Consider the following 16,498-nt stretch of genomic DNA (forward strand, 5'->3'; position numbering starts at 1 on the left):
TGGGTGGGAGTCTGCGATTGGGCTGTACTGACACAGCAGAGGAAACAGAGCCGAAAACACCAGCCAGTGTCACCAGTGGAGTGAGTGTCCACAGAGCCACAGACACTGATGGAGTGGGTGTCCACAGAGCCAGTGTCACCGGTTGAGTGGGTGTCCAGTTAGAGCCAGTGTCACCGGTGGAGTGAGTGTCCACAGAGCCACAGTCACTGCTGGAGTGGGTGTCCACAGAGCCAGTGTCACCGGTTGAGTGGGTGTCCACAGAGCCAGTGTCACCGGTGGAGTGGGTGTCCACAGAGCCAGTGTCACCGGTGGAGTGAGTGTCCACAGAGCCACAGTCACTGATGGAGTGGGTGTCCACAGAGCCAGTGTCACAGGTGGAGTGGGTGTCCAGTTAGAGCCAGTGTCACCGGTGGAGTGGGTGTCCACAGAGCCAGTGTCACAGGTGGAGTGGGTGTCCAGTTAGAGCCAGTGTCACTGGTGGAGTGGGTGTCCACAGAGCCAGTGTCACTGGTGGAGTGGGTGTCCACAGAGCCAGTGTCACCGGTGGAGTGAGTATCTGTGGGTGAAAGTCACAGTCACCGGTGGAGTGGGTGTCTGTGGTGAGAGTCACTGTCACCGGTGGAGTGGATGTCTGTGGTGAGAGTCACTGTCACCGGTGGAGTGGATGTCTGTGGTGAGAGTCACTGTCACCGGTGGAGTGGATGTCTGTGGTGAGAGTCACTGTCACCGGTGGAGTGGGTGTCCAGTTAGAGCCAGAGTCACCGGTGGAGTGGATGTCTGTGGTGAGAGTCACTGTCACCGGTGGAGTGGATGTCTGTGGTGAGAGTCACTGTCACCGGTGGAGTGGATGTCTGTGGTGAGAGTCACTGTCACCGGTGGAGTGGGTGTCTGTGGTGAGAGTCACTGTCACCGGTGGAGTGGGTGTCCGTGAGTGGGAGTCTGAGTCACAGCTGTGTCTTGCCTGATTGATGTGGCTCCCTGGCAGTTTAAACTCACCTCAGTCTATTTCCAGCTACAGAGCCTCAGCCCTCAGGCTGAAGAGGGTGAGATGGGGAGGAACTCGTTAGAGAGGGGCTAACGACCTGTTTCCATCCTCCCCTTTCCTCTCCTTCCTTCCTCTGTACAGCCGCTATCCGAGTGCACGCTAACAGCCTGAACACACACACTGACACACACACACACTGATATACACACACACCAACCGCCTGAACACACACTCTGACACACACACACTGACACACACACACACTGACCGCCCAAACACACTCTGACACACACACACACTGACCGCCTGAACACACTCTGACACAAACACACACTGACACACACACACACTGACCGCCTGAACACACTCTGACACAAACACACACTGACACACACACACACTCTGACACACACGCTCTGACACACACACACACACACTGACACACACTATTATTTTCTTTGTATAGCCCCTATTTGAGTGCATGCTGATAGCTCCTCACACACACTTTGGCAAAAACACACACAGTAGGAGTCACACAGGACACAGTACTGCTCCAGCAGTGCCAGGCTCTGCTGCAGCCCCTGTTCTGGGTCCAGATGGGCTGGCAGTGCCCAGGTGTGACAGTGCTGCTCCAGCAGTGCCAGGCTCTGCTGCAGCCCCTGTTCTGGGTCCAGATGGGCTGGCAGTGCCCAGGTGTGACAGTGCTGCTCCAGCAGTGCCAGGCTCTGCTGCAGCCCCTGTTCTGGGTCCAGATGGGCTGGCAGTGCCCAGGTCTGACAGTACTGCTCCAGCAGTGCCAGGCTCTGCTGCAGCCCCTGTTCTGGGTCCAGATGGGCTGGCAGTGCCCAGGTCTGACAGTACTGCTCCAGCAGTGCCAGGCTCTGCTGCAGCCCCTGTTCTGGGTCCAGATGGGCTGGCAGTGCCCAGGTCTGACAGTACTGCTCCAGCAGTGCCGGGCTCTGCTGCAGCCCCTGTTCTGGGTCCAGATGGGCTGGCAGTGCCCAGGTCTGACAGTACTGCTCCAGCAGTGCCGGGCTCTGCTGCAGCCCCTGTTCTGTGGGCGACAGTAGACCAGGTCATCAGCGCAGAGCAGGAGCACGATCTGTGCATCAGGGGATGTGTCAGGGAAACGCTCTCCTGAGGTGTCAGTGTGTCTTTGGGCTGAGCACTGCGGTCAGGCAGGGGATGGTGGGCTGACATTGAGCACGCTGATGGAGGAAGGGTCCAGGTGAGCGACAGTGTCGTCCTCTGAATCTTCCTGGTGTCCCCTCTCATCCTGCCACTGAAAGCCTGGGCCCTTTAGAGAGCTGGAGTGGTACAAGCTGGGACACTGGGGTCACCACCTCTGGTGCAAACGGGAGTCTGGACTACACACTGACGAGTGCAGCACCGGTGGGGTCTGGCCTGCAGACTGGCAAGGGCGCAAGGGGGCGTGGTCAGGGGCTCTGGGCTGTGGCAGGAAGTCAGGCTGGCGCTCACGCTGGCCTGGCTCTGCGGTCGCGGGGTTAAACGGCCTGCACACCACAGCGCTGACATCCGGCCCTGCACTCTGTGGGTCACTGTGGATCTGCGCTGTGGACCGCCAGTCAGCCTCAGCACTTGGTCATTTTTAATCAATCCTGGCGTCATTATAAACATTATAAATACTGCAGGTACAGTGAACCCCATCTCTCCCTCACGTACGTCTTTCTGCAGGGGGTCCCAGCCCCCTGGTCCTGGGCTGGGAGCTTGGCCCCCAGCCAGGCGGGCTCAGCACAATCTATGGAGACTTAAACACTCTACAATCCTTTCTGTACACTGGGTTATCTAGTGAACTACAGAATATAGATATCCAAGAGCTATAGAATATGTATAGTGGATCAAAAAGCCAGCTTCGCACTGGCTACTGCAGTCCTGGCGAACTGAGCTTCCTATCCAGCTGACATGAGCTTCGTCCAGCTGACCTGAGTTTCCTGTCCAGCCAAACTGGGCTTCCTGTCCAGCTGACTTGAGCTCCCTGTCCAGCAGACCTGGAGCTGCTGTGATCAGAGGGAGCTGAAGATGAAATGCCAGACTAACACTGTTCACAATGCTGAGCAGCTGCAGCTACAGAGCTCAGAAGGTGCTCCAGCACATCGTCCATCTGCTGCCTGCAGAGATCGACCAACCGCAGAACAGGAACCCCGGAACGTCTTCCGCTTTTATATACAGAAAATACATTAGATGGTGCTTTAAGTGCATTTAAATGTGTTCTTATGTGCTTTTCAAATATTTTACAGTCACTGCTTTAGATTGCAACACACGTGTGGAATGAACAGTGAAGCTTCTCCTGCACACTAATCTCCTGCACAGGAGCCAATGACAAAGGCTGGAGGGGCAGGGAAGGGGTTAACTCCATCAGGGAGCTCTCTTACACACATACCAGGGCTGGAGGAGGAGGAGGAAAGAAAAATTAAAAAGACCTTTTGTCCAATCAGCACCGTACAGCTTATACAGTTTGGCCAATAAGATACACAGGTTCTGGGTCTAGCTGTGTAAGCCGCACCCCCTCCCTATTCCACTTCAAGAGTGTCTGTCTGACAGCCACGCCCACTGGGGCACAGGAGCACCCAGTGAGACACACACATTCACGAGCAGACACGCACGTGAGCTGGTGATGAGTGTGTCTGAGGGGGGTGGTGGGGGCTGGTGTATAAATACATCTGTCTGGGCTGTGAAGGGAGGAGAGAGGAGAGAGACGGAGGGGGAGGGGGAGGAGGAGGAGGAGGAGGAGGAGGAGGAGGAGGAAAGGAAAGGAAAGGAAAGCCTACTGCTCACAATTTTCATTCAAACCGACACGGACTGCGTGTCCTGGGCTGCACTCAGACTCTCACAGCCACCATCCAGACAGAGAGGCACTGGAAGAGGGAGAGAGACGGGCTGGAAGAGGGAGAGAGAGACAGGGTGGAAGAAGGAGAGAGACAGGGTGGAAGAAAGAGAGAGAGACAGGCTGGAAGAGGGAGAGAGACAGGGTGAAAGAGGGAGAGAGAGATAGGCTGGAAGAGGAAGAGAGACAGGGTGAAAGACGGAGAGAGAGACAGGCTGGAAGAGGGAGAGAGACAGGGTGGAAGGGGGAGAGAGAGACAGGGTGGAAGAAGGAGAGAGAGGCTGGAAAAGGAAGAGAGAGACAGGCTGGAAGAGGGAGAGACAGGCTGGAAGAGAGAGAGACAGGCTGGAAGAGGGAGAGACATGGTAGAAGAGGGAGAGAGAGACAGGCTGGAAGAGGGAGAGAGAGACAGGCTGGAAGACATTAGCGACATGAGAGAAAGGGGAACTCTGGGCACCAGGGAGAGAGAGGGGGTGCAATCGTGATTCCTTGTGGATAAGCCAGCCCAGAGCAACTGAGGGGTGAGTACTCTGAACACTAATCATCATCAATCATCATCATCCTCATCCTCACCATCTCCTTGTAGCAGGTGTGTGATGCTCTAGCTGTGCTGAAAGGGAAGTGCTATTGTGTAAACTTGCAGTGTCTACCTGCAGATTGAGTGTCTGTACAATGCATGCGTGTGGGTGCGTGTACAGTATGTGTGAGTGTGCATGTGAGTGTGCGTGCATGTGAGTGTAACTGAGTGTGAGTGTGCGTGCATGTGAGTGTAACTGAGTGTGAGTGTGCGTGCATGCGAGTGTAATTGAGTGTGAGTGTGTGTGAGTGTTCTGTGGCCATGAGCTACTATCAACGGCACGACAGAAATAGTAACGGCTGACAAACAGTGTGGTGGGACACTGTCACAGTGGAAATGAATTTTCAGTCTAAACGTGGCTGAACTTCTGTTGTGAATTTTGTGCATGCTGGTGCTGGTGTCTGAGAAATTGCCCAGGAGGTGTCTGTGAGCCTGGAAACGATTGTGTTCCTCACAGGGCTCAGCCACTCTGTGTCAGACCCCGAACCTGCCCAAGCACACTGGGAAGAGGTACGGAACCCCAGAGTGGTAATACATGGTACAAATACAATACACCTGTAGCAAGACAGTGAGATCAGGGTAAAAGCACAGCCCAGTGCAGTAAGGCCCAGTGAGATCAGGGTAAAAGCACAGTGCAATAAAGCACAGAGAGGTAACTAAGTGAGAGTAAAATTTAAGCTTTTAAAATCATAATTTTGAAGTAATGTAGAAATCAGAAAAGTGTGACTTGCTTGCTCATAGGTTTGTGAGTGAACAGTGTAAGAGTGTTCACAGGTTTGTGAGTGAGCAGTGTGAGTGTGTGTTCACAGGTTTGTGAGTGAGCAGTGTGAGTGTGTATAGATAGAAATGTCTTTATGAGGTGTGAATGTGTGAAAGACAGACACTGTACCCATATGAGATACACTATGGGACACAGGGTGTTTCTGAGTTTTGTGCGTCTGTTAGTGTTTTGCACTATATATCCGTCAATGTGAAAGTGTATGTAGCGTGCGTCTGTGTGAATGACTCTTAACTGGGAGGATGTGGGTTCAGCTCCCCAGTGAGCCCAGTTTTCCACCCTGGCCAGCCGTGTAAGGAGAGGGAATGAATAGCAGTGAGAGCAGGAGTGTGTGTCAGCCCCTGTGGCCTGGGAATAGGAATTGAATTGTGTTATTGATCCAGTCTGGGGCAAGCAGACACAGACAGCCTTGCCCACGGAGAGCAGTGACATTTCCACAGACCCCGAAACGGCACGCAGACCCCCTCCCCCAGAGCCTCCGCACAGAGCTGGACAGCTGGGGGGGTCTGAGTGTGTTTCCTGGCAAGTGGGCTAATACAGAATAAAACATTGAGGGGTGAGACTCACACTCCCAGGTTCCCCTCCGAGCCAGGAGGTCTTTGCTCTTTGGCCTTTGGCTTCAGTCTGGAATCAACCAACAGTCTACCCCCCTCCCTCTCCCTCCCCCTCCCTCAATTCAATTCAGTTCAATTCAAGGTGCTGTATTGGCATTTCCAATAAGTCAAATCAGTGCTGCCAAAGCAAAACAAATACAATTAACATACAACAAAAATCTACAGACATTTACAATACAGACACAGTCATACGATATTTACATATAAAAATATGGAGCATTATTGGGAGACAGGCTCACTCTTCCTCAGGCTGTGACAGGAGATCACATACTGGGCTGCCAGTTCAGCTGAGTTCCCTCCTCCCTCTCTCAGTGGGATTCGGAGTTGTTGTGATTCTGGCAGGTGTGGGAATTCTGGGATTAGATGTGTAAATTTAGGGAACAATGTTTCTCTAATTCCAGAATATCTGTCACAGTGCAGTAGGACTCTGTCTCTATTTCTCCCCGCTGGCAGTGGGAGCACAGCCTGTCCTCTCTGGGCAGCCAGGTCTACCTGTGTCACCCAGTTTCTATGGCCAGGCTGTGGTCACTGAGCCTGTACTTCGTCAGGGTCTGTTTCTGTTGGCTGTTATTTATCTTGGTTAGATATTCGGCAAGTGTGTATTGTCTGTTCAGGGTTCTGTAGCATTCCAGTTTATGTTGTGTTTGTGTGTGTGTCCCAGTGTGTGAGATATTGCTGTTTGATCTGTGCTGTGATGTGCTTGGGTCTGAGTTGTGGTGCTCTAGCAGTGCTGTCCTGAGGCTGGTTAGTGTCGGTGTGGCTCAGGTCAGTGAGCCTCAGGACCAGCTGGCTCAGGGGGCTCTGTTTTAGGGCTTTGTGGTGGTAGGAATTTTGGTCGCTGTTTTTTAGGTGTAGCCAATACTTTACTACTCTTTTCTGTATGTTTATCAATAGTGGGTACTGGCCTAATTCAGCCCTGCACCCGTTGTTAGGTGTTTTTCTCTGCACACGGAGGATGTTTCTACAGATCTCCATGTGCAGAGTTTCTGTGGGGTGTTTGTTCTATTGAGTGTAATCCTGGTCAGTGAGGGGACCCCAGACTTCACTGCTGTATAGGGCAATGGGTTGGATAACACTTTCAGATATTTGGAGCCAGATTCTCATTGGTGGGTTGATGTTGAAGAGCCTCCTTCTTATTGCGTAGAAAGCCAGTGAGTGCCTTCTCCCTCAGTGCCTTCAGTGCCAGGTCAAAACTCCCAGATGAGCTGATGGCGAGACTGAGATATGTGTAGCTGGATGTGTGCTCCAATGTGTTGTTGATGAATGTGAATTTGTACCTGTTTCCCTGAGGTCTGGCTTTCTTCTGGAAAACCATTACTCTGGTCTTGTCCAGATTGACTGTCAGCGCCCAGGTCTGACAGTACTGCTCCAGCAGTGCCAGGTTCTGCTGCAGCCCCTGTTCTGTGGGTGACAGCAGGACCAGGTCATCTGCGTAGAGCAGGAACTTGATTTCTGTGTTGTGTAGTGTGAGACCAGGAGCTGCAGACTGCTCCAACATTCCTGCTAATTCGTTGATATAGATATTGAACAGTGTTGGGCTCAGGCTGCAGCCCTGTCTCACCCCACGGCCTTGGGTGAAGAATTTGGTCTTTTTGTTTCCAATTTTCACTGCACATTTGCTCTCTGAATACATTGATTTAATTATGTCGTACACTTTGTCCCCTATGCCACTTTGGAGTAGTTTATAAAACAATCTTTCGTGCCACTCACTCTCATTTCACTTTCACAATCATTTCACTCACTCTCCCTCTCGCTGTCCCTCATTCTCCCTCTACCTCACACTCATCCTCATTTCACTTTCACAATCATTTCACTCACTCTCCCTCACACTCACACTGCCTCACTCTCTCTCTTCCTCTTCCTCTCCCTCCCTCTCGCTCTCCCTCTACCTCACACTCACTCTCACTTCCTCTCACACTCCCCCTCTCTCCCTCTCCTCCTCCGTCCTGTCAGAAGGGGGCGCTGTGTGCTGTGTGTCTGCTCTGATCGGAAGACAGGACAGTCCTGGGGTGTGTGTGTGTGAGTGAACATGTGGCAATGTGTGTGTACAAGCTCGTTCCCGATTCCCAGGAAACATTCAACGCTGTCGGTGAGTTTGTGTCCAAGGGAAACCATTGGCCGTTGAGTGTACCCTGTGCCTCGAACCCGCGTCATCGTGCAGGGGTGGCCTGAGGCTGGAGAAGAGCTAGCTGGTGATCTCGCTGACGTTGCCCTACCACCAGAGTGACGCACAGGAGCTACATCCGCCCCGAGACAGAGGGACGGGCGGGAGCGCGAGATGACAGCTCTGCACTCACACCGTTTCTGGAGCGAATCCCCGAAACTCTAGGTAGATTGAGTACACAGATGCACCCTTATTAATAACAACAATTTCATTTGGTGGGGGGGGAGGAGGAGTCGGTCTACCGCCATTTTGGCTCAGCCGAGCCACAGCACAGTGCATGCAGTTGCTTGAGCCAAGATGTCCGACGTACAGCAGGTGTTGCCACACAGTGCCCCCTGGTGGCAGAAAGGTGGCAGGGCATCACCGCGGTCCCAATCCACATTCATCGCTGTCGGTGGGTTGTGCTGCTTGACTCGAACCCGCTGAGCGATGAGTGAAAACTGTGACCTGACTCTCGAGGCGCCCGGACAGGCCTTCAGCGGGGTGAAGCCCAGGTTTCATACTGCACGTTTCACACTGGAACCCAGCCCGGGTGGGAGCCGAACAGGTGAGAGGGAAATGGAAAGGTAGAAAAGTGTGGACTTACACCTTCACATTGCGTAATTGTTTTGGTACGCTGGCGCGTCGGTGTCTGGTGTTGTTGCCCTCTCTGTGTGTCACGGCAGGTGGAGCCTCGGGTTGCGGGTTCGAGCCCGGGCGCCGTCTCGAGCGAACTGCCCCTCCCTGTGGACACGCCTCTCTCTCCCCCAGCCGGCCGCGCGCCGGGGCCGAGGGCGGGGCCTGGCGGCTGACGTCACGGCGGCGGCTGGACAGAGGGGCTTTGCAGCCCAGTGGACCCGGCAGGTACTGGACTCGCGCGGCCAGGCGGAGGTAAGCGGTTCCCCCAGGGCTGCGGGCGTGCAGCCGCAGGTGCCCACGAGAGGGACACAGGGCGTGCGCTGTTAAAGGCTTCTAGTTAGTTTATTTTTAATTAATTAACGCTTTATGTTTTCCTTTCCTGATATTCTCGGGGTCTCCTGTTCGGTCTTATTATTCCTACTGTGCTGGAGTTTGGGTACTACTGTGCTGCTGTTTGGGGTACTACTGTGCTGGAGTTCGGGGTACTGTCTGCTGACGGTTGGGGTACTACTGTGCTGGAGTTCGGGGTACTGCGCGCACGCTCGGAATTCTCTTCCTGCTGACTGGTGACAGCCCCGGTCCTGATGGCCTGAGCACCTCTCTGAGGAGCTGCTGCAATCAGCTCGACTCGCGGTCATGTCCGACGAGAAGAGAGGCGCCGACCCTGTCTGTAACCCAGTCTGAAGCGACCGGGCCGCGGCTGGGCTGCAGGTCCAGCCTGGAGCTTCGCGGTTCGCCGGTCGTCTCACTTGCGGTTGCCGTGGCAGAGCTCTCAGGACGGGCGAGCGCGCCAGCCGTATACACCCCGCACCCCGAGGGGCAGGCCTGGAGATGGGTGCCACCTACAGTATGCGCCGACAGCCGGTGTAGCGGGGCGCGCTGCGAGGTGCGCTGGCGTCTCTCATCTGTGTCCAACAGACCTTTTAAGCAAAACAAAAAACACAAAGGAGACGAGTTTGCAAAACGAACGCAAGAGGAAACTTCTTTATTAATCTACTTTCGGGCGTAAATCGCTGTTTTTCCCCTGAATGCGGTTATTTCCTAACTCCGCCAGAACCGCGCAATTAGCAGTGTTACACTAACGGGGCTCGTGTCCGGCTCGTCCGGGAGATCAAGGTGCCCGAACCCCGAACCGAGAGCCCGGTCGGCACCGAGTCCGCTTTCCTCCTGGGTTGCGTATAATTACTGTTCCGTTTGATTTTGTTACTGAAAGTCTTGACTTTTTCTGATGGGGGTTTTTAAGTAAAACTTGATTGAAATCGGGATAAAAGGAATAAAGTGAATCGATGATCAGGTAAAAGGTAGAATATAGTCCCCCGAGATCGGCCGTGGCTCTGTCGCCCTGTTCTCTCTCAGGAGATCTCAGGTCGGCCCTCTTTAACGCGCGTCTCTGTTCTAATGGAAGTTCGCATGAAACGGGTACTTACTGGCTGTGTGTGTCTGTCATGGCGCGATGCCTGATGACTCCATTGTTGTTAATGATAACGCCCGGACGCAGGCAGCTAGATCAGCTCAGAGACACTCTTCCTGCACTCTGGAGCCCCAGTCCTGCGCGTCTCCCCCCATTTCTGCACTCTGGGGCCCCAGTCCTGCGCGTCTCCCCCTCTTCCTGCACTCTGGAGCCCCAGTCCTGCGCGTCTCCCCCTCTTCCTGCACTCTGGAGCCCCAGTCCTGCGCGTCTCCCCCTCTTCCTGCACTCTGGAGCCCCAGTCCTGCGCGTCTCCCCCTCTTCCTGCACTCTGGAGCCCCAGTCCTGCGCGTCTCCCCCTCTACCTGCACTCTGGAGCCCCAGTCCTGCGCGTCTCCCCCTCTTCCTGCACTCTGGAGCCCCAGTCCTGCGCGTCTCCCCCTCTTCCTGCACTCTGGAGCCCCAGTCCTGCGCGTCTCCCCCTCTTCCTGCACTCTGGAGCCCCAGTCCTGCGCGTCTCCCCCTCTTCCTGCACTCTGGAGCCCCAGTCCTGCGCGTCTCCCCCTCTTCCTGCACTCTGGAGCCCCAGTCCTGTGTTTCTCCCCCCTTTCTGCAGACCGGAGCCCCAGTTCTGCGTCTCGCCCCTCTGCCTGCGTACGAGATTCTACGGTGAACCAGGATGGATCGGAGGAGACCAACTTTCGACTTGTCCAGAGACTACCTGGGTCTCGCCAAGCTCGTGATGGAGATCCGGTCCGACCTGGTGCCCCAGGAAAGAGATGGCTCCAGAGGTCCGGAGGCTGCGGGGGACAGCGGGACAGTGGCCGGGGTGTCCAGCCCTGGAGCAGCTTGGCCCGGGAGCGGGGCTTTGGAGCCGCCCAGGGACCCGCAGGCACGGCAGACTTCCCGGCTGACCCAGCGGGCTGGGGGACAGAACACCAGCTCGCGAGGTGCGGAGGCGCCGGCGACCCCCAGGAACCCACAGGAGCCCCGCCGGGCAGAGAGCCGCCCCCCGGCCGCGGCCCAGCGGCGCTGCAACTTCTGTTTCCGGAACAAGGAGTCGGAGAGCGTCTACCTCTCCCACAGCCTGCGGGACGAGCTGGGAAAGGTGTCCTGTCCCCTCCTGCGGAGGTACGTGTGCCCGGTGTGCCACGCCTCCGGAGACACGGCCCACACCCTGAAGCACTGTCCCTCGAGGCTGCGCAAGTGAGGGGGGGCCCGGCCCCTGGCAGCGCATCCGGTCGAGCTGCTGGACGTTTTTAAAGTGTCCGAGAGGAATTATTTTAAACTGTTGCGTTGCTTATTTTAGCCGTGGTGTTGTGGAATCGGCGAGCCAGCTCGTGTGCGGCCAGCTTGGCGCGGACCCAGCGAAGACGAGGGGAACCCAGCGGGTTTGGGAGCCCCAGCAGTGCACGCGAGAGTTGGGGGGGGGGGGGACTTGTTGGGGGCCACATGGACGGTCGCTACTGCACGTTGTCCGAGTCGGGGACTGTTTTCTGCGTTTGACTGTTTTGTCTCTTTGTTAATGTGATCCGTACGGTTGTCAAAAACCCTTTTTGGTATAAACAAACAAAATAAAACCGTAAAAAGTGCCCCCCGGTGTCGGCAATTTAATCCTTCCAGCTGGCAGGGCCGCGAGGAAGTCACTGAGCGCCCCCAGATTCCTGCTGCTGGAGTTGCTCTGCCATACTGCACCAACTTGAACAGAGCTGTCCGGGCACGCCGACTGGCACTGACAATACAAGCCTGGAATGGCTTTCCGGGCGCTGCAGTGTCCTGGAGGGTAAGCAGTAGTGTAAATGCAGGGGGTCAGAGGTTTACTTGAGTAACAGTCCGGTATTCTCCCAGTACAAGCAGTCCAGTTACCCCTGTGGCCAGGCGTGTGGCTTCTGTCTCCGAGCGAACTAGAACCTACGGTATCCAGTATCGCCAGTCTCTGCAGCCCCTGTTAATTGAATTGTTCTCTCTGGAGTATCCTGTTGATTCAGCGTCTGAGGCCCTCACTCCAGTGCAGTCTATAGCAGCCATAATATGCCTCACTGCTGCTCTCCTTTCAAAGGTGAGGGGTCACTGATCAGTACAGCCCCCCCCCCCGCATACTTGTCTATATGTTACAGTTCCTCACAGATATCAGTTATCAGTTCTTATCTGACTTCTAACAGTAGTGTTTGTTTGAAGTTCCCAGCAGTGTCCTGGCCGGGTCAATGACAAAGTTCAGCCACTTCGTTTCCCCAGCCACTTCCCTTCAGAGGTCTCGGGCAGAGCTGAGCCCCATCAAAGGCAGGGGAGTGGCTCCCAGGTCCACTGGCTCTCTCAAGAGAGAAACTCTGTGATTATTATCAATTATGTCTTTCTTCATCAATTAACTCCCAAGTGCAAAGCTGGTCACAAAAGCATCACCGGATTGATGTGGGAAATTCCAGGGTCTGTGGTATCTGGTCTCCCTGTGTGGGTGAACATCCCAGTTCTGCAAACACTTCAGATCTCCTGCTCGGCTATTTCAGTTCTGTTGATGCCAACAGGAAGCACCTCTGAAGAGAAGGGGTAGTGATCAGTACCGGACCCCACCCCTTCATCTTGCAGTGATTTTGAGGATCTACTTTATACCTTATTCCACAATACCGACAGTTGAGATCCTGTGTTTATGGGTTTGGGTGCTCAAGGATTCCTCTAGACTCGCTGTAGTTCTCCCATAGGAGGGGGTCTATGGGCTGGTTTGTTCTCTGGCTGAGCACTGTGAACCTGCCCTCATACGGAACAGGATCCAAAACAACACAAACATACCGACTCCAAACTTCTTACACATAACCAACTTTTAACACAGACGCACTGACTCACACACTCGGAAACACTGAGATCTGTAAGACACCAGTCCTAGCTAACATATAAAAAAGCTTTATTATGCTTATTTTTTACCTTAACTCATGAATTAACAACCACTAGAAATATTTTTAACAGTTTCTGTGTAAAGAGAGTAGGGAACAATGAAATCTGTTAATAATCAACAACCCAATAATCACTCATGAGGGTAATAGAGTACCAAGCCACTTCTCTTTCAAATGAGCCAATTATCAAACATCACGAACAATCAACAACCAATAACTAATACCTGGACAATGGGCTCCTGGAGGAAACAGATTCCAGTACAACTCAAGAGCTGGTCCAGATCCATCTGTCATGGGGAGAGGAGAGTGTGCTGTGTGTCTTGGGGAGGAGAGAGGAGAGTGTGCTGTGTGTTTTGGGGAGAGGAGAGTGTGCTGTGTGTCTTGGGGAGGAGAGAGGAGAGTGTGCTGTGTGTCTTGGGGAGGGGAGAGGAGAGTGTGCTGTGTGTCTTGGGGAGGGGAGAGGAGAGTGTGCTGTGTGTCTTGGGGAGGGGAGAGGAGAGTGTGCTGTGTGTCTTGGGGAGGGGAGAGGAGAGTGTGCTGTGTGTCTTGGGGAGGGGAGAGTGTGCTGTGTGTCTTGGGGAGGGGAGAGTGTGCTGTGTGTCTTGGGGAGGGGAGGGGAGAGTGTGCTGTGTGTCTTGGGGAGAGGAGAGTGTGCTGTGTGTCTTGGGGAGAGGAGAGGAGAGTGTGCTGTGTGTCTTGGGGAGAGGAGAGTGTGCTGTGTGTCTTGGGGAGGGGAGGGGAGAGTGTGCTGTGTGTCTTGGGGAGGGGAGAGGAGAGTGTGCCGTGTGTCTTGGGGAGAGGAGAGTGTGCTGTGTGTTTTGGGGAGGGGAGGGGAGAGTGTGCCGTGTGTCTTGGGGAGAGGAGAGTGTGCTGTGTGTCTTGGGGAGGGGAGAGGAGAGTGTGCTGTGTGTCTTGGGGAGGGGAGAGGAGAGTGTGCTGTGTGTCTTGGGGAGAGGAGAGTGTGCTGTGTGTCTTGGGGAGGGGAGAAGAGAGTGTGCTGTGTGTCTTGGGGAGGGGAGAGGAGAGTGTGCTGTGTCTTGGGGAGAGGAGAGTGTGCTGTGTGTCTTGGGGAGAGGAGAGTGTGCTGTGTGTCTTGGGGAGGGGAGAGGAGAGTGTGCCGTGTGTCTTGGGGAGGGGAGAGGAGAGTGTGCTGTGTGTCTTGGGGAGGGGAGAGGAGAGTGTGCTGTGTGTCTTGGGGAGGGGAGAGTGTGCTGTGTGTCTTGGGGAGGGGAGAGGAGAGTGTGCTGTGTGTCTTGGGGAGGGGAGAGTGTGCTGTGTGTCTTGGGGAGGGGAGAGTGTGCTGTGTGTCTTGGGGAGGGGAGAGGAGAGTGTGCTGTGTGTCTTGGGGAGGGGAGAGGAGAGTGTGCTGTGTGTCTTGAGAGGAGAGTGTACTGTGTGTCTTGGGGAGAGGAGAGGAGAATGTGCTGTGTGTCTTGGGGAGGGGAGAGGAGAGTGTGCTGTGTGTCTTGGGGAGGGGAGAGTGTGCTGTGTGTCTTGGGGAGAGGAGAGTGTGCTGTGTGTCTTGGGGAGGGGAGAGTGTGCTGTGTGTCTTGGGGAGAGGAGAGTGTGCTGTGTGTCTTGGGGAGGGGAGAGTGTGCTGTGTGTCTTGGGGAGAGGAGAGTGTGCTGTGTGTCTTGGGGAGGGGAGAGGAGAGTGTGCTGTGTGTCTTGGGGAGAGGAGAGTGTGCTGTGTGTCTTGGGGAGAGGAGAGTGTGCTGTGTGTCTTGGGGAGGGGAGAGTGTGCTGTGTGTCTTGGGGAGAGGAGAGGAGAGTGTGCTGTGTGTCTTGGGGAGAGGAGAGTGTGCTGTGTGTCTTGGGGAGGGGAGGGGAGAGTGTGCTGTGTGTCTTGGGGAGAGGAGAGTGTGCTGTGTGTCTTGGGGAGAGGAGAGTGTGCTGTGTGTCTTGGGGAGGGGAGAGTGTGCTGTGTGTCTTGGGGAGAGGAGAGTGTGCTGTGTGTCTTGGGGAGGGGAGAGGAGAGTGTGCTGTGTGTCTTGGGGAGAGGAGAGTGTGCTGTGTGTCTTGGGGAGAGGAGAGGAGAGTGTGCTGTGTGTCTTGGGGAGAGGAGAGTGTGCTGTGTGTCTTGGGGAGGGGAGGGGAGAGTGTGCTGTGTGTCTTGGGGAGGGGAGAGGAGAGTGTGCCGTGTGTCTTGGGGAGAGGAGAGTGTGCTGTGTGTCTTGGGGAGAGGAGAGGAGAGTGTGCTGTGTGTCTTGGGGAGGGGAGAGGAGAGTGTGCTGTGTGTCTTGGGGAGGGGAGAGGAGAGTGTGCTGTGTGTCTTGGGGAGGGGAGAGGAGAGTGTGCTGTGTGTCTTGGGGAGGGGAGGGGAGAGTGTGCTGTGTGTCTTGGGGAGGGGAGAGGAGAGTGTGCTGTGTGTCTTGGGGAGAGGAGAGTGTGCTGTGTGTCTTGGGGAGGAGAGAGGAGAGTGTGCTGTGTGTCTTGGGGAGGGGATGGGAGAGTGTGCTGTGTGTCTTGGGGAGGAGAGAGGAGAGTGTGCTGTGTGTCTTGGGGAGAGGAGAGGAGAGTGTGCTGTGTGTCTTGGGGAGGAGAGAGGAGAGTGTGCTGTGTGTCTTGGGGAGGGGAGAGGAGAGTGTGCTGTGTGTCTTGGGGAGGGGAGAGGAGAGTGTGCTGTGTGCCTTGGGGAGGGGAGAGTGTGCTGTGTGTCTTGGGGAGGGGAGAGTGTGCTGTGTGTCTTGGGGAGAGGAGAGTGTGCTGTGTGTCTTGGGGAGAGGAGAGTGTGCTGTGTGTCTTGGGGAGGGGAGAGGAGAGTGTGCTGTGTGTCTTGAGAGGAGAGTGTACTGTGTGTCTTGGGGAGGGGAGAGGAGAGTGTGCTGTGTGTCTTGGGGAGGGGAGAGGAGAGTGTGCTGTGTGTCTTGGGGAGAGGAGAGGAGAGTGTGCTGTGTGTCTTGAGAGGAGAGTGTACTGTGTGTCTTGGGGAGGGGAGAGGAGAGTGTGCTGTGTGTCTTGGGGAGGGGAGAGGAGAGTGTGCTGTGTGTCTTGGGGAGGGGAGAGGAGAGTGTGCTGTGTGTCTTGGGGAGAGGAGAGTGTGCTGTGTGTCTTGGGGAGAGGAGAGTGTGCTGTGTGTCTTGGGGAGGAGAGAGGAGAATGTGCTGTGTGTCTTGGGGAGAGGAGAGTGTGCTGTGTGTCTTGGGGAGGGGAGAGGAGAGTGTGCTGTGTGTCTTGGGGAGGGGAGAGGAGAGTGTGCTGTGTGTCTTGGGGAGAGGAGAGTGTGCTGTGTGTCTTGGGGAGGGGAGAGGAGAGTGTGCTGTGTGTCTTGGGGAGGGGAGAGGAGAGTGTGCTGTGTGTCTTGGGGAGGGGAGAGGAGAGTGTGCTGTGTGTCTTGGGGAGGGGAGAGGAGAGTGTGCTGTGTGTCTTGGGGAGAGGAGAGTGTGCTGTGTGTCTTGGGGAGAGGAGAGTGTGCTGTGTGTCTTGGGGAGGGGAGAGGAGAGTGTGCTGTATGTCTTGGGGAGGGGAGAGGAGAGTGTGCTGTGTGTCTTGGGGAGGGGAGAGGAGAGTGTGCTGTGTGTCTTGGGGAGGGGAGAGTGTGCTGTGTGTCTTGGGGAGGGGAGAGGAGAGTGTGCTGTGTGTCTTGGGGAGGGGAGGGGAGAGTGTGCTGTGTGTCTTGGGGAGG

The 16,498-nt window shown here is 55.2% G+C and overlaps 1 protein-coding gene across 1 annotated transcript; it reads left to right on the forward strand.

Annotated features, from left to right (window-relative positions):
- Positions 1–7,684: 7,684 nt before the first annotated feature.
- nanos3 (nanos homolog 3) lies at positions 7,685–11,581 on the forward strand. The gene is made up of 2 exons (XM_088603213.1): positions 7,685–8,833; positions 10,606–11,581. The coding sequence occupies exon 2, from the start codon at positions 10,669–10,671 to the stop codon at positions 11,197–11,199; it is 531 nt and encodes a 176-aa protein (XP_088459339.1). The 5' UTR covers positions 7,685–8,833; positions 10,606–10,668; the 3' UTR covers positions 11,200–11,581.
- Positions 11,582–16,498: the final 4,917 nt, after the last annotated feature.

Source organism: Lepisosteus platostomus, chromosome 13 (assembly GCF_059453375.1).
Source record: "Lepisosteus platostomus isolate fLepPlt1 chromosome 13, fLepPlt1.hap1, whole genome shotgun sequence".
In the NCBI taxonomy this organism is placed as follows: Eukaryota; Metazoa; Chordata; class Actinopteri; order Semionotiformes; family Lepisosteidae; genus Lepisosteus; species Lepisosteus platostomus.